General features: G+C 43.4%; 1 protein-coding gene across 1 annotated transcript in view; it reads left to right on the top strand.

The window, feature by feature from the left end:
- The first annotated feature begins 2,914 nt into the window (after positions 1-2,914).
- Positions 2,915-18,384, top strand: part of EIF2B3 (eukaryotic translation initiation factor 2B subunit gamma) — a 19,341-nt gene continuing 3,871 nt past the window's right edge. Inside the window, exons 1-10 of the mRNA XM_072419288.1 lie at positions 2,915-3,046; positions 3,741-3,895; positions 4,296-4,438; positions 5,559-5,718; positions 6,232-6,343; positions 11,311-11,400; positions 11,990-12,099; positions 13,362-13,552; positions 14,141-14,212; positions 15,314-15,462. Of these exons, the coding sequence (XP_072275389.1) occupies positions 3,742-3,895; positions 4,296-4,438; positions 5,559-5,718; positions 6,232-6,343; positions 11,311-11,400; positions 11,990-12,099; positions 13,362-13,552; positions 14,141-14,212; positions 15,314-15,462 (1,181 nt within the window). The 5' untranslated portion in view covers positions 2,915-3,046; position 3,741. The remainder of the gene's footprint in view (positions 3,047-3,740; positions 3,896-4,295; positions 4,439-5,558; positions 5,719-6,231; positions 6,344-11,310; positions 11,401-11,989; positions 12,100-13,361; positions 13,553-14,140; positions 14,213-15,313; positions 15,463-18,384) is intronic.

The following is an 18,384-nucleotide window of genomic DNA, read 5'->3' as shown; positions in this document are numbered from 1 at the left end:
GTACAGAGACTGATGGGACTGGCTCAGTGTTCTCTGTACAGCACTGCGGTATATGTCAGAGCTATATAAATGTATAATAATAATGTGTGACTGTGGGGGAACATTAGAGTGTCAGCTCCTTGATCCAGAGATGGATCTGTACAGAGCCATGGACAATGTTGGTGCTATAGAAATAGCACAAATTCCTGGGATGGGATACAAGTCAGTAATTTGGGGTCTTCGCACACTTGTACGCCCCTCGGTCCTGCAGAGTTGGATTTATCAGAACAAGATACACAAATCTCTCCACCCAGCGTGCGGCCTCCACATCTGGGGCAGATTGTGTAAATACACACACAATTATCGGTGTGCGGAGAGCCGTACAATTATACAGCCTGAGATACACAAATCCATCTGCGTCTCTCACACACATAAACACAAAATCCTACAAACATATAGAGAGATATACAAACACAGCACAGCCCTCTGCCTGGGTGGTCTCTCTGCTGTGGCCCTTTCCTGGCAGCTGGCAGAGATTAACCCTCACCATCCTGGGAGCCGGCGCCCCCTGGGGGGGTGTAAGATTAACACATGACAACTTCCTACAACTTCCCGCACAGCCACACACAGGTGAGACAAATTTCATCATTGAGGCTTCTGGAATGTCAGTGGAATATTTCTAGAATTCAAAAGGATTTTTTTGATGAAAGGCACCAGCCGGTCACATGGGATTGGTGAAAGGAGTGATCGTCCAATCAGAAATTTTGGTTGGGATCACCTAGAATTAAAAGCTTTTATTATGATGATCCCTGGTCATTCTTATATGGAGATTGTTGTTCACGCACCATGGTGACAACGCTCTGTCCATGTCTCCTAATTTTACATCTATGTTGTCACTCTGTCTCCCATTACACAGAAATGGCCCACAGTCAGGGCTGCCATCAGAATTTTTTGGGGCCCATATTAGGAAAAATGCCTGGCTCCTTCCCCCCTAAAAGTTCCAGAATTGCCAAAGTCAAGCACTTTTGATTGGACCCCTGGTACAGAAGTACCACTTGTGCCACCCCCTGATGGCAGCCCTGACCACTGTTGTCACCAACTAGAAACATACCCTGGGGCCACCACTATGAACAGGAAGTGGCTGCAGGACATGGGCTTGGTATGAGGATCTCTCAGGCTGGCTGGGAGTTGGCTCATTCTGAATAATGTTGTCACTCTCTAGCTGTGTGGTGCAGCTCATAGAAATAACTTCTCTCTCTATATATAGCTGTTGTGGTGTCCCCATTTGGGAGATTTCCCCTCACTTCCTCTCTGGGTGACCACAAAGGAAATGAGGGGAAATCTCCAAATGGCAGAGTAAAGGCTCCACCACATCCAGACTTCATTTAGAAATAAAACATTTGGGTGGAAGTTTCTTGCTTCGTCTTACAGCTTGCACCCTCATCAGTCAGCGCAGTCAGCACAGCTATGAACAGGAGCTGACCTGTAAGCTGCAAACCCTCCACAGCTAAAGATTTCTTTCTTCTCATAGATTTATATTTCTGCACAAACTCTGGGCTAAAGATTTATTTACAGGTTTTGCTGCTGTCTGTGTCCCCATTGAGGAGATTCACCCTTTCCTATTCATCTGGTTGTCACTGATGAAGAAAACAATGGAAAATCCAAAATGTTATCGTTGTCACCAGAACAGGAACAGAGGGGAAATCAACCAATGGGGACACAAGTTAAGGGGACAACACTAGGAAGAGATTTCGTATACTTCCTGTTGGTGCAAATAGAAATAAACCCAACATTATCGGTCAGGGCGGCCATGGCGGCTTGGAACATTGCTGAGGATCCATAAATCTCTATGTATAATAATAAAGACAAAGACTGAGAATATAACAAATGAGATAGAAATACAAACAATAATATTAATGGAGGAAATGAAATGATGATTCAAATATTAAAAATATCAACAATTTTAAATGGTATCAATATAGCACCAACATATTATGCAGCACAGTACATTATTATATAGCACCAACATATTACACAGCTTTGTACATTAATATATAACACCAACATATTACACAGCGCTGTACATTATTGTATAGCACCAACATATTACACAGTGCTGTACAATATATAGCACCAGCATATTACGCAGCGCTGTACATTATTATATAGCACCAACATATTACACAGCGCTGAACAATTATTATATAGCACAAACATATTACACAGCGCTGTACATTATTATATAGGACCAACATATTACACAGCGCTGTACATTATTATATACCAACATATTACACAGCGCTGTACATTATTATATGGCACCAACATATTACACAGCGCTGTACATTATTATATAGCACCAACATATTACACAGCGCTGTAAATTATTATATAGCACCAACATATTACGCAGCGCTGTACATTAAAAAGGGGTTGTAGATGACAGACAGATACAAACAGGAGGAGGAGAGGACCCTGCCCGGAAGAGCTTACAATCTAAGGGGGGGAAGTATCACACAATCAGAGGGGGGACAATGATATTCTCCCTCTGGTAACTATAATGATATAATTACACAGAATACACAAAACTGATATTCCTATTAGCAGGAATATTATTATTATTTATAATTAATACTTTATTATAATTATTTTTATTTATAATTATTATATATATAATAAACTATATATTATAAAAACAATTTAAATAAGTATAAATAATATTATTTCTTATTATTTATCAATATATCTATTTGAAATAAAATCATTACAATTATTATTTATAAACAAATAATAGAAATTGTTACAATGTTACACAAATCCTCATTATAATATTATAATTCCCACACTTGGCTCCTCCTCCCCTAACTGTGCGGGGCTGCAGGTCACGTGCTCAAAGCTCTTCGCACGTGGTGGTCACGTGCTACGATCTCGGAGTCGGGTGGTCACGTGTCGGGAAGTTCGCGCGGGACTGGTTTGTCCCCACAGAGGATCCATACCGGAAGTGAAGGGAGATCTGCGGCGTGACAAGAGCGGTGACAACATACCGGACCAACACACATTCCGACAGGTACGCTGATATTTCTCCCTTCGACGTACCGTTATTTGGGGGTTTGGTGTGCGGTCAGTCACCAGCGGCGGACCTAAAGACTACATCTCCCAGCATGCCCTGCGACCGGCCAGGGGGAGCTCCGCCTACTAGCATGCTTTGCTAATCATCCATCTGTGGGGATTTGCTGGGAGTTGTGGTGCAGACCAGAAAAGAGGACCTGTCATTGCTCAGTGTAGTTGATCAGGTGGTGCAGATTTTCCCCTGATTTTCAGCTGTATCTCCTCCCCCACATCTCTGTCTTCTTATCCTTGCTGCATGTGAGTGGGCGAAGGAAAGATTTCACCAATTGTCTCATTTCCCCACCCAACAATCGTAAATAATAATTAAACAGTCTGAATAAAATTACTTTTAATGTAAACACAGGAATGGGGTGTAACAACCAATCACATGACAACAGCCAAGGCATCGGTCACATGATCTTCCCTATAACAATGGAAGAAGTGGGCTTCTCCGCTCCCTCACAGAGACCACATGACCGGTGCCTCGGCACCACTGACTGGCTCCACCCTTTACAGAGCTCTCACACTATAAAAAGGCGGAGTCTGAGATAACTCGACCCACATTATGCTGATTCTACTTCCTGTGACATCCAGACACCTGTAAAGATGAATTACTTACAATTATTTTCTTTTGATCTCTCTCCCCCCTGTAGGATGACGTTGGAACTGCAGGCGGTGGTGATGGCGGTGGGCGGAGGCTCGCGGATGAGCGACCTCACCAGTAGTATCCCGAAGGCCCTCCTCCCGGTGGGCAACAAACCTCTGCTGTGGTATCCACTGAGCATGCTGGAGCGAGCCGGATTCGAGGGTGAGGCTCTATAAAGAGGACCTGTCACTGAGCTTGGGGCCCCTGCCTGAAAATTTTACTTCAATTTACAGAGACCCTGTCATCGAAGCTTTCCGGGGTAAACTGACAGGTTCTCTTTAAAGGCCCTTTTACACCCAAAAATATCTGGGGGGCAAGCTTACAGGGTGCACTCCCTTTTGTCACATGACATTGTTAAGACCTGGTGATTGGCCACTAGAAGCCAACACTGTGTCATGAAAGGTCACATGATCCATCACACGTGGAAGCAGCGAGTATTTTGCGGCCGCCATGATGTAGGAAAAAGCCGGGATGGGGTATAAAAGAGGCCCTGTCACCTTGTTGTTTTGTCTTTTGGGGCCCTGTGTGTGTCCTGATCTCTCTTGTTCTCTCTCCTCGGCAGAGGTGATTGTGGTGACCACTCGGGAGGTTCAGAAGTTTGTTCCGGATATGAAGATGAAGGTGGATATTGTGTGTCTGCCGGAGGACAAAGCCCTGGAAATGGGGACCGCCGATTCCCTGCGCCACATCTACTCCAAGATTAAGGTGAGTGACCTTCATGTGCCAGTCATGTGACAGTGCTGGCCCAGCTCTATAGGGGCTCATTCACTGGAAATGTCTGCCATCTTAACACATGGAGGAATATCCTGCAGGTTGGACCCTGAGTTCTGTCAGTAGAGCCCATTCATCCGGGGTGTCATTTTCCATAAACGCCTGCAGTCTGTATTTTGGCTGCACTGATCGTCATTTTACCAGTAAGCGCTGTCACAGTGGAGTTTTAAAGAGAACCTGCGATTTGCCCCCTTTTATTTACCCCTCCCCCACGCTGTATACTTAGCTTCATTTTATTACCAACTGAGAATCAAAGAGAAGCTCAGTTTTAGCTTATGAGGTGCCATGGACTTCCTGTGCGTCAGCACCGATTGGCTCATTAAGTCACATGCTCCTTCATGCCTGGAAGTTCTGAGTGGGTTAGCACAGCGTCCTCATTGGAAGGCGGAATAAAGTAAAACAGGTCCCGGCAAACCCAGGAATATCTACCCAATGGCCCTGACATTTCTTAGAAATGGATGCAACCTGGGGCATTTCCATCTTACATTTGCTAATCTAAGTCTTCCATTGAGTCACTTGCCAGGACAGTTTCCTGATGCTGGGAACTGGTAAGCCAGTGCAAGCCGATATCGATCAGATGTCATAGATGCAGGCACTCCTTCTGGATTCTGGCCCCTTGACAGCCAATAGAAAACGTCCATATTACACATGGACACATGAAGCAGGAACACCGTCCTCCCCCCTTGCAATAAGAAGAAGAGAGAATACTCCAGTCTGGAGCATCACATGACATGACATTAAAGAGGAAGTTTAGGCCGATCTCACTGTGCATACACTCCTATTCATTCTCAATCACCTAGGCAATTAGCAATCAAGAATTAGGGGCGGTGATGCACCTTTTTTTTTTTTTTTTTTTTTTTTTTGCACTTTAAAAAAACAAAAACAAACTGAATTTACCTTACTTAAAAGGGTTGTCTACTGTACACTGCATACTATTGCCATGGTTGCACCTGGCTTGTGTATTGGTTATTTGGTATGAATGTTGAAGTTTTACTTTATCCTGCTTTCATTCCTCGCAACTCTCAAACTTTGGTCTCCTTTTTCTTTCCTTCAGACTGATATCCTCATTGTCAGCTGTGACCTGATCACAGAAGTGGCGCTGCATGAGGTCGTTGATTTGTTTCGTGCCCACAACGCCACCCTGTCCATGCTGATGCGGAAGGCCGCGGAGCCCAGCGAGCACATCCCAGGGCAGAAGGGGAAGCACAAGACCGGTAAGTTGAAAATCTGTAATGGCCGCAGGTTCAGCATTGTCCCCAGAGGAATGAGGGCATCCTAAGAGGTAAAGCTTCTCTAAAATCAGATTCTAGTAAACTATAGCTGAAGGCAGTGCCCAATGGTGACCTTTATGGGCTTCTTCACACAGTCATGGCTTCCTTCACCCGGAGATGGCCTTTAATATTTGTTAATTCACAATAATGACTTAATAATAATAAACTGTATTTATATAGCACCAACACATTATGCAGCGCTGTAAAATAGGGGCTTATCGTACTGTTCTGTTTCTTTTTTCCGGTGCGTTCCCCATCATGTATCAGATGTCACCCGGCCATTTAATACAACAGAACAAAAAGGAAATAAATGATAGGGTTTGTGTGTCACTTATAGGTTGTAACACATAAAATGTTTGTGTATTCGTTCAATTTAATAAAAGCTGATTTGTTGTTGGTGTCACTTCAGCTAGTTTTCTATTTTCTGTATTGTCTCTTTTGTGTTTTTATGAACAGTGGAAGAGCGAGACTTTATCGGGGTGGATGACAGCGACTCTCGCCTCTTGTTATTGGCCAATGAGGAGGATCTGGATGACGGCCTGGATCTGAAGAAATGCATCTTTCAGAGGTGGGTTGGGGTCCTCTGTACTGTCCTATTGATTGATGTCCCAGGGGTGATTGGAAGTCATTAATATTCCAGCTGGACAGACAGATGAGTGGGGGACATTAGTGAATCGCACATAAAATACACGATTGTCTGACTGCTTAGAGGATAACTTGCCTTCATGCACAGTGCAGTTATATTTTTACATACCCTCCCTCCCTCACAGTGCATATTTACTGAAATTTACATGCAGCAGTGAAGTCCTCATTGCCCTGGTTAGATCTGCACATTACAGTCCCATAATTCTCTGTGTTCTCAGGCCTGAGGTGTCCCCATTAACCAGGTTGTAATGCTCGGGTGCAGGCAGAACAGAGAAGCCTGCAATCTAAAGTCCAGCTTGCAGAAAATGTTACCCTTGCATTAGGTTGCCCTCCACACTTGCAAAAGGCTTAACCCCTCGTGTTATCTAGCAGGGCTGGAGTGACATGACATATTCCTCACAGCTCCAGGCTTCTTTCTCACTGTACAACTGGTCTCCCGAAGCTGCTCTTCTGACTGGTCAAAGCCCTCTGATGTCATCACGTATGAACCAGTAATTCAACATATGAGAGAGAAGTAGCCGCAGCCTGCGTAGGAAAGCTTTTCCTTTACAGCATGCTGTGGAGGAGGCCCGCTCACTCTTTGTGGATCTCTCTGCAGAGGTCTAATAATGGGAGTTGGGTCAGAAGCTTTACCAAATATTAGGCAGATGTCAGTGTGTGGTGGTGACTCAGAAAAAATTACAATGTACCAGGGTTTTTTTGCCTTCCTCTGGACCTTATAGGGTTTTATATCTGGGATATGTTTATTTCCCTAGTGGTTGAACTTGTCGGACTTTTATGTCTTTTTTCAACCTAACCTACTATGAAACTATGTTAGCGGGTGGACAAAGTTCCTTCGATTTGTTTTCCGGCCCTGATTTTAAGATAAAACTTTGGTGTTGTCCCAGGCCCCTTTTAGCTGGCAGCACCACCCAGCACTTTTCAATAACCACTTGGCTGTTTTTGGGAGGCTAGATCACAATATAGGGGCTGCCACCCACCCACAGCTTCTTCCTACCCTGCTAGAAAAAACTTGTGGGGAAAATACTGGAGATAAAATGCCCTTGACCCAGCCCAATTCTCTGAAGAGTCCAGAGGCAGCATGTTGGAAGTGAAGCAAAGCTGAAATCGCACTGTAAATTGCCAGCAGATACTCTGGGAGAAATATTTTAGAAAAGGTAGTAAGTTTGTGGTTTAGGTCGTCCCCTTTCTGAACCCATCTTTTTGCTAAAATGTAATGGGTGGCTTTACTGACCAGTCACAAGGCGCTGAGGGTGCAGAGCATTGTGCCATTGTGCAAAAGTCTTCTGTTGCCAGTCTGTAGGCTCAGTGTGCATCCTCCTCTGCATTCAGATATTTTTCACCTTTTACACTGTGACTTTCATATGGATTCATAGGCTGTAAAACCTGAGTTTGCTCTGATCACATGATCACGTTGCCCTATAAAATCCTTCATCCTTTTCCCCAGTCTCAGTGCTGCTGATCTCCTGCAGTCTTTTCTAACCAATTTCTTTCTACATGCACATTGTTGCTGAGGTGACAACATGTCTGAGCAATGTGTGTTACCACAGCCTCTTTGATTCTTCACTGGGGAGTGCGTGACAACACAGGAGCATGACAGGAAGTGACCAAACCAGGATCTTTATGTCAGGATCACCAGGAATTGAAAGCTGCAGATTTTAAAAGTTTTGAAACAAATCAGAAATAACATTACCATGTCACGGCTTTCAGAAATTTTAGTGAGCGGGTACAGATCTTTGTTTTATGTAAAACTTAAGAGGAATTTCTGAAGCCCTCATCATGCTCAGGTCCTTCACCCCTCCTCTAACACCCCAAATGTCCGAAGGGTTTTCTCTGCCAGATAAACCAGGTAATGTAGATGGGATGGACATCTGCTGTGTTACAATCATAGATCACACTCCATTTGTCCAGGCTTCAGCCAGTCAGGGGCTGTAAAATCTTTCAACACTGCTTACATGTAAAGTTTGGGTTTTATCTGTAATGTGAGATGGGACCAGCATGGCGGGAGGAAGCCACACCTGAGAATCGACCTGTGACCTTTGAAGTAATTGACCTGTGACCTCTGTCCATCATGAGGGTGATCGCAGGTCATCCATGCAGAACCTTTGTATTGCTTCTTGTGAGTCCAGCTTTGTGTCCACAGGTCTGAGTGAACATTTCTTCTATAAATGTTCTATTTGTTTCCTATGACCAGATTTTAAAAATGTGAGTCAGATGTTGGTGCAGCTCTCTCTGTATTACAGAGGTGAGTATATCGCTGTGCTTATAGAAGTAACAATTACCTAGAAGAAATTCTCTGCATTTAGCTCACACCTCAAAAACAATAATTATCAGCCCAACCTAATAAATATTAAACTGCAATGACAGCTGATGCTGATATAAAATCAAAGTTATTTATTTTCAGTCTTGATTTTTGAAATGTTTAATTTGGGTCCAGAGATATCTTTCATAAATTATTTACTATATTTTGATAATTAACAGATATTAAAGCGATCAGACAGACAATGTCCCTTTTTATTTGTATTTATTTAGCGCCAACATATTACACAGCGCTGTACAAAGTCTATAGTCATGTGACTAGCTGTCCCTCAGAGGAACTCACAATTCAATGTCCCTACCAAAGTCATAGGTCATTCAATGGAAAATTTTTAGGGAGAAGCCAAATAGCCTAACTGCATGTTTTTGGGATTAAACCGGAGTACTCGGAGGAAACCCACCCAAATTCAGAGAGAACATGCAAACTCCATGTGCAGCTTCAGCTTTGGTTGCCATAATACTCTGCAGTCCCTGCTTCCCTTGCATGTGCCGGGAATAAATGAGCTCTTGTGTAGGCGTTATAACATCTGGGTTTCAGCCAATCAAGATGGCAGAAGTTCGCCTAGAAGTTCCGCTTTAAATCCCCCCCCCCCGCCTCCTCTTCATGAATTCTGCCCTCCATCCTCCACTTGCAGAGTTGTACCGCCTCCTCTCCTGGACTGAAATTGCTTCTTCTGATTTCTCTGCACACTGTGAGCTCCGCACACTTACATTAGAAGCTGCAGTAAGGCTACGTACACACGTGCAATAATTATCGTTGGAAACGAACGACTAGCAAACAATCATCCGATAATTGTTAACAAAAAAAGTGCACGCCGACAAACGAGGAATGTCGCTGGAACAAAATGGCTGACCTGGCGGATCTGATTGGACGACGATTGTTCGCTATCTTTTGTGTGTACGGTCGTTCAGTGATCGTGGATTATTCTGTGATACATTTTCTCCTGTACATGTCACTTCCTGCATTGTTCAAACAATCGTATTTAGTGTGTGCATTATTGGTGGACTATAATTAAACGGTCATATGGTTTCAGCAAGTGCAGAAGTGTGAACAATACGATTGTTCAAAATAATCGCTCATTGGTCGTAAATCGTACGTCTACTAACGACAATTATTGCAGGTGTGTACATAGACTAAGTCAGAGACACCTTATTTCTTGGCTGGAGAACATCCAGCATCATCTATCCCCCTCCCTCAGACGTCCTTGGTGGACAAAGTACTCAGTGCTGTATAAGTGTTCAGTAGAATACAACAAATATCACTTTGGTAAATTAGTATATTGTCCCAAAATACTCAAAACATTGTCATGCAACTGCACTGAGAACTTTTATATCGCCAAGCACTAGGCAAAGCATGTAGGGAGAAAGGTTCATGTGTGAACTTTCCCCACCTCCTAGATTGTAAGCTCTTCTGGGCATGGTTCTCTCCTCCTGTGCCCCGGGCTGTCATTTTCTACCCCTATTAAATGTACAATGCTGCGTAAAATTCTGGTGCCATATAAATCCTGTTATAATAATAATAATGTATGAATAATAAAAAACTGACAGTAAGACAGAGAAATGTAAAATAGGTTTTCTGTAGTGAGGAGAAGCAGTAATGGTTAATGTATGGTAATTATCTATAATATATATCTGTGAATCTTATCCAGTGGTAGAACTGGAGAGCTGCTGAGGATTCCGGTATTTTCTGTCTTGTTGGGAAATCCCAGAATGATTTCTGCAATTCTGAGAGTTTCCCGCTTTGCCTGCCATCACGTTCCTTGAGGCTGCAGTGATCTCATGTATGTGTGTTTATAAATTCCGGGGAGATCACATTCCACAGAGCCCGATAACGCTTTCCTTCCACTCTCCAGGATTAGTCAGCTAATGTTAATTAGGTGTTAGAAAGCCAAGATAAAACCTCCGATAAACAGAATTCAGCGGGATGCGCAGGGCAGAGAGCGCCCGTCTTTTCAATAATCCCCTGTGATTAGGAAGATGGAGGTGGGCTAGTGTCGGGTGGAAGTTATTAAATTGTTATAGCTTCTGTACCTTCCCATAATTCCTTGGTATTGCATTTTTATTTTATTATTATTATTATTATTAATAATTAGTATTTATATAGCGCCAACATATTACATAGAGCTGTATCCTAAATAGGGGTTGCAAATGACAGATACAGATAGTGACACTGGAGGAAGAGAGAGCCCCAAAGAGCTTACAATCTAAGAGATGCTATTGCATGCATAGAGATGGCTGTAGAGAAAGCACGAGTCTCTATATATCCCCCGCACACACTGGGACTTGTTGTACCTCAGCAGGCAGAATGCTGACAGTTACTGTTGTCTGAACTAACATTCATTACCTTAAATGAGTGCTTGGTTTGCCATATGACCGCTGCCAACTGCCCCCAATGCCCAATCCGGTTTTGTACAGAGCCAAACCGCCCCATTGTGATTCTTTAGAAAAAACACTAACAAAAAAATAGATTATTGTCTGTTCCAAAATACTCCACTGGCCAAAATGTATTGATTTTAATGCTTCTTCATATTCAGCCTCAGCCTCCGTATTAATTCTTCTCCCGGTTTGTTTCAGGTACCCTCGGATACACATCAAGATGGGAATGGTGGACGCTCACTTGTACTGCCTGCGCAAATATGTAGTGGACTTCCTCATGGCCAATGAGTACGTAATCTCTGAATCTCTTTTCTGCCTTTACTTTTTTCTGACTGTGAAGTCTGCTTGTAATTAAACTAAAAAGTCTAGAAGTGATCTCCACTAAGCAACGTTTGCATCCAAACTGGTCACAGAACAGAATCTCGGCATCATTTTAAATGAAAGGAAATAATACATACTATAGGCTCACAACATTTTTATTAGAACAATCACAAACATTAGAATATTCAAATAAACAAAAAAAAAATAATAAAATTATACAATAATTTGCCATTCCACAAACAACACAAATGTCCTATCGGGAAAAAAGGGGGAGAAGGAAAGCAAAAAGTTAAAGGAGGGGGCATACAGACAGATTTTTGGGCTTTTTTAACCAGTTTGTGCCCTGATGTGATTGAAGCTTTGGTCAAATGTAGTAATGTCGGTATGCATTGATTACCTATATAATATTGAATAGAATCCATAGGACTCATTCACTTACATAAATCATAATATTCAGACATATATGGGTCGTATTAATATATTGCTATCTATAACTAAAATCTCTTTTTGGTTGGCTGTTGGCTGTCCATTTTAAATTTCTTCTTTGCCTCTGCAGCTCATTCTCCTCCATCCGCCGGGAGCTGGTGCCTTATCTGGTCAGTAAGCAGTTCTCCTCCTCACACAAGAAGGTGGAACAGGATGGGAGCAAAGAGAGCCGAGCAAAGGGTAAGGAAAGCGACTATAAGAAGCAGCACATGCAGAGCCTGACATACACAAGAATTCCCTGATACTATATCCCAGATCAGTTCAACCTCATCTGCGGGCTTTTTCCTGCACCCTCTGCTCCTCTGTGTATGTTTGTGGGGTATTAGCAAGCACCTAACGGGCTGCACAAACTTTTACACCTGAACCACTGAACTATGTGTGGGGGTGGCAGCAAGTATCATAGGGACTGATTTATTAAAGCTCTCTAAGACTGGATAAGATAGTCTATCATGGGAGAACCTGGGTGATCCAACAGACCTGAAATGAATTTCTTACACTGATTTGCTATTAGTTGGCAAATGTTTTTGATCCTGGACCTGAACCATTACAGGTTTGCTGGATTACTCAGGTTCATCCATCCTTTAGTTTATCTTCTCCAGCATGAAGAGTTTTGATAAATCTGGCCCATGGTGTCCACTACTACCTTGACAGTGCCTTGTTTGTCAGAAAGAGCCTTCAGGTCAGCCCCCTGGTGTCTGTTTTGTGGAACTGACCCTAAAGAGAATCTGTATTGTGGAAGCTGTGTCCATGAAAGGTAAATAACTGTATTGCCTGGGGTCTACCTGCAGCTGTTCTTTTCCTCAACCTATCATACCTCGTGTCTCTGTCTGGGGACAGCCATCTTGGTAGAGGCAGGTCTTTACTTCCATATGTCAGAGCAGCCTCCTCATGATTTGTGATCTGATGACTGGTTAGGAAGTGATAGATGTGGAGGATGCACAGATCCATAGGATGAAGCATGTAGATTCTTTCACCACAGGTCCTCAGTTACAGCGTCCTCTGCAGCAAGGAGAACAGTGAGCAACAGTAGTAACATCACCAAATCTGTGGAGACTTGACAGTCAAAGGCTGAAATGCCATCAATGATTTCACACCACAGATCCAGCTATCAGGCTAGGGAACATGAATGCCTAGACACTAGAAATACACTGCTGGTCTTCAGAAGGAAATCAAGACAAATGATAAACCTGAATAGTCCTGTCTCTTATATATACCAGTCCTATGTTAGAACCTCAGTACACAGTAGCCGTTCTGCAATTCGACTGCTATATGGTGAGTCTTAGTATGGAGAGTTCCTAGCACAGAGATGGCTACTCTGTATGTCATTGTGTTCTGAAGTAATAGAAAAACAGGTGATGATAAACAGGCAAACACTTTCTGACATAGTACTGGTACTGCACACTTTGCTAATCATTCTGCTTTGCTTTGTGCCCTCCTGACAGACATCTACAGCTTTATACCCCGGGATGACCTGCTAGAAACAGCATTGAGTAAATCGAGCTGGAATGATCACCACGGTGACATGCGGGAACCTTACCACGGCAGCAATCTCCGCTGCTATGTTCATGTGGCCCAGAATGAGATGTGCTGCAGAGTGAACAGCCTGGGGATGTACATTGAGGCCAACAAGCAGGTGGGTTCCCAGTGCAGTGTTGTGGTGGTCTTGTCATAGGTGCCTGTGAGGATATTTTATTTGTGATTTAATCTAAACAGCAACAATCTAACTGAGCTGGATACATTGAGATAGAAATACAGTTCAATGTGGATCACTTTGCAGATTTGTCAGACAAATAACAATATTGTGCCAAATACTCTGTGACCTCATTCTCATGAATGGCATCAGGTTGTACAATATGTACTACTAGCTTGGCCAGAGGTGTCCAGGTGAAAATGTCTCTGCAAAGCAACCCCATACACCTACCTCACCTGCTCCTCTATGCCTCTCCTTCCCTTGGAGCTGACAACACCACCTGTGGCATCCAGGTATAGGGGAGCATTTTACCTTCTCCCCTGTGTCAATACCCAAATCTGGCATCCAATTACTAGGTCAATACATTGCCACATGGCTGAGGGAGTGAGCTGACTTTAACTTCAGCAGTGACCGAGCACAGGCAATGTGAGGGTAAAGAGGCTAAGGGAGTCCTTTACAGAAACTTTCACTTTTCCCTGCTGTTGAAGTAACCGTGTCTCTGTGTCAGCCGCTAACTCTTTGTTTCACCAGGTACCTACTTCTGTCCTCTGTGGTGAGGATCCCCGCGTTCACCCATCTGCCATTGTCACAGAAAAACTCATGGTGAGTCTGGAGCAGCTCATGGGCATTCGTATCCTACTCCACCTCCCAACAGTTAGTTTTAGGTCCAAGGGCTTGATCACATCAGAATGTGCGCTACACTGAGCAAGATTGTGTGCTGTAGATCATTTAATGGTAATTGCACCCAAACTGACATTTATAGAACACCACAATGCACAGATGCAGGACCTGTTCTTTCATGAATAAAGATTCATTTACAGCCAGTTTGAAATTGTGAATGGGCCCTTACAAATATAAAAGTGGAACTTCAATCATCTGTCTTGTCTACATTGGAGATTTGCACACACTTCTTGTGTGGTCACCCGGACAAGAAAGATAAAATATCCATCGATCAGCCAAAACATTAAATCCACTGACAGGTGAAGTGATAGCATTTGTCTGTCGGATGACAATGACACCCTTTAAGGAGGGGGGACGGGGGTAACCAATCAGTTCCTAAAGATGATGTGTTAGGATCAGAAAAATCACTAAGTGCTTGGATCTGAGTACCTTTGATGAGAGCTGCATTGTCACGGCTAGACAACCTCCAAAATGGCAGGGAGTTGTCCAAGAAAGGACAACTGGTGAATTGATGGCAGAGTTTTTGATGCCTAAGGTTGATACATAGGGTGTGCTGGGATGGTGGCTGGCCTGTTTGGTCTAATGCCACATAAAAGCTGCTGTAGCATATATTGATCAAAAACCCAAAGGTGACCATGGGAGAAATGTATAGGTAGGCAGGTGGAGGCAGCAGGCAGGCAGGTGGAGGCAGAAGGGTGCATTATGGGAAGGAGGCAGCAGGGGCTATTATGGGTGGAAGGCAGACAGGCAGCAGGGTGCACTTTGGGAGGAAGGTAGGTAGGCAAAGGCAGTGTCACTTATTCTGCTGCTCCCATCTTGGTCCTAAATATCACAGAACACCTCCAGAAGTCTTGTGATGTCCAGGCCTTAATGGGTCAGAAAAGAGCCTTGATATTGGGCAGGGGGGTTATTTATTTTCATGTTTTAACTGATCAGTGTTTATATTTGTTTTTTAAGAAGGCAGCGTCTACCCTCTGCTGTTTGTTAGGTATTGGCCAAAATCCAATCTTTTTTTCCCCCCAGGTTGGTTCGGACAGCATGATTGGGGCCCAGACACAGATCGGTGAAAAGTCATCCATAAAACATTCACTTCTGGGGTCAAATTGCACCATAAAAGACAAAGTGAAGATCACAAACTGCATTATCATGAACGGCGTCACAGTAAATGACAAGTACGTATATTAGCAGATACCTATCACAGATTGTTTCTCCTAAATCCCCCCAAACTAGGCAAACTATGGTGGAAGATTTTGTTTTTGTGCAAAAGCACTGTGTACAAGACACAATCACCATTTTTATCATATTCTTTCTTTTTAATTATTGATGATCTCCTGTTGCCCCTTTCAGCCACTTACTGTTTTCATGCATTTGCTCTGCTGTCGGTTGCAATAATCACCTCTGACCTGCTTTCTGATGACAATGTTGGACACATGTGAGTGGGTGTTGACACTGCCCCTGTAGTCTACCTGGACCACATAAAGAACATGCTAGAATAAACACGATGGCAGGATCACCAGGGTTTTATTTTATTGAAAGCTGCAGATTCAGAAAGATTTATAATGGCATTTGAACTTAACTCCCCTAAAAGACTTTAGTTATTGGGTTTACAATAATTGCTGTGAATGTGCAAATCTCAGCAGATTCTCCTGAAGAGGATTAAAGGCTCCTCCATATATCACAATCACACCTTCTGATGGTGCAGCAGTTGTAGATTCTATGACTGCAGTGGCTCTTTTTTTTACCAGTAGGGGGCGCGGAGTCCTGGATAAAAAATCCACCCCGATTTCTTATTTAAAGCATCCAATAAAGGAAACGGCTTGGAAAGAATTCAGGAAGAAAATCCATCACAATAAATCAGCCAATATGCAGATTGTTTTAGTCCTACATTTAAAGCTGCAGATTAATCTGCTTAGATTTTGCCCTCTCTGGTTACAAAAATTATATATTTAGACTAAAAAGGGCACAAGGCCATCATGTTCATCCCATAGATAAATAAAGCGTAAAACCTGCAGATACAGAACCCTAAATCCCATAAGCATGCTAAATTAATTGTAGACCCAGTGATGTCATTGTGCTTCTCTGTGCAACACAGAAATGTTCTGGTTGGTGGGAAGTAAGGTCAGGGTTCAAACAGAAAGAAATATTTAATTACAGGTTAATTATAGTGATTGGAGTCACCTGACGGATTCCCTGTTTTTTTGTGATGGCTGCAACAAATATGTAGACCCAATAGCTTGGTGCAGGATGGTGGGTACCCCTGTACAGACCAGGGAACTGGTCACAAGGATGGTTCCTGCCATCACAAGGATGGCAGGAACCCTTCAGAATGGTCACAGAACCTGTGCAGACCCAGGAACTCAAAACAGGGATTGCAGGTATTTTTTATAATGGTCGCAGCAGTTGTACAGACCCAGGGACTCTGCAAAGGGATAATGGAAATCCCATTTGGGGATATTGGGTGTACAGACTCAGGGACTCTGAGTGCCCCTCAAATTGGGTAAATAGGTGTACAGACATGAAATAACATGAGACCTAAAGCCAACCCAGACCTGGTTACAGGTGGGGGGGTGGTTCTGTAAATGTGCGCTCGCCAGGGTCTTTTAACGTTTCCCTGTACTCACATGCTGGAGACTGAGCATAGTCTGCAGGCTGTCCACAGAGAGGCCACACAGCAAAGATTTTGACATGGACAGCTAAGTGAAAGTCTTTGCTTTATGCCAGTTCCAGGGCCCTACAGCTAGGCCCAGGTTAACATCATGGAGGTGACCCTGCTTCCGCAAGTGAAGCTCTGAGACTTCTATGCCATGGGATATTCAGGTGAAGGCAACTGGCCACTAGAAGTGCAGAGCCTTAGGCTTTGGACACCTTAAATGATTCTCGTCTGATGTAAATGATCGGGCTCGGGAATCTGACATGTACAGCTGCCGCTCGACGTGATTCATTAATCCGTCCTGACAGATCCATGAATGACTTCATTACAAGTCAAGGGAGAAGAGCACAGCGGGTGCTGTTTGCTCGTTCTCACCTCTTCATAGGACCGAATGACGTTTTGTGTCACTCTTTTATCGCTGGAATTGATCATGAAAGATTGTTTCCAGTGACAAATATTGCACATGTGTACACTGCCTTTAAGAGGCTTCAGTGCTGGTATAAAGCAAAGATTGGTCTACGGGATGCTGTAAAGGGGAGTATAATGGCTCTTCTGAATGTAACATTTTTATTTAGTGGGGTTGCATAAAATTGACTCGCTCAACTCGGTCATATATACACCTTCACTGCACCCCTCTGTTTTTCTAGCCCTTTGCTAAATACTTGATGCTTCCGTGATTGAGAAGTTTGTGACCTCCTCCATCTATAACACAGGAAAGAAGTGTTCTGTAGTCCTTAAAACTGGCTGGGAGCAATGACCAGAAACATGAACAGATTATTATTATTAAACATTATTTATTTAGCACCAACATATTACGCAGAGCAGTCCATAGTCATGTCACTAGATAAAACAAAACTCTTGTGATTATATGTTTACATATAGGTAATTTATAAACTACAGATTTACATTGCCGTGTCACCTGCACCTGCACCCTGGTTCCAGTAGGCACATAATGCAGCCCATTGTGTCCTTGGCTCCCATTGTGACTCTTCAGGATGGGGCACTGGGTCTACTTCTAGTGCTGGGTCCCATAGACATTAATAGATGCTATGAGCCAGGAGTAGACCCAGCGCATCACCCATTAGTGTGCCAGGAACCAGAGATGTCTTTATATCTGTCCTCATCACCTGTCTGTCAAGTCACGTGACCTATGCCAGGGAGCAGAATTGGAGTAAAACACACAGCCAGTGCCTTGGCATTGTCCAGGACAACCTGTAAAGAAGTTTCACTTGAACAGGCAGGGAGGTCCTAGTTATTGGTATTCCAGGAACAAATGCTCCAGAATAGGGGTCATATCCGTCATCTGCTGTACATGTAACTGATGGGTGAGTATAAATGTCTGTATTGGCATTCATGCTGCAGCGTATCCTATCGCACACAGTGTGTTGCCTGCAGGGGATAGCTTTGTTTACAAGGCGTGTGTATGCACAGGGAGGGCAGGGGG

The sequence above is a fragment of the Pyxicephalus adspersus genome, chromosome 8 (assembly GCF_032062135.1).
Source record: "Pyxicephalus adspersus chromosome 8, UCB_Pads_2.0, whole genome shotgun sequence".
Lineage (NCBI taxonomy): Eukaryota > Metazoa > Chordata > Amphibia > Anura > Pyxicephalidae > Pyxicephalus > Pyxicephalus adspersus.
This window is presented reverse-complemented; position numbering and strand designations above follow the sequence as displayed.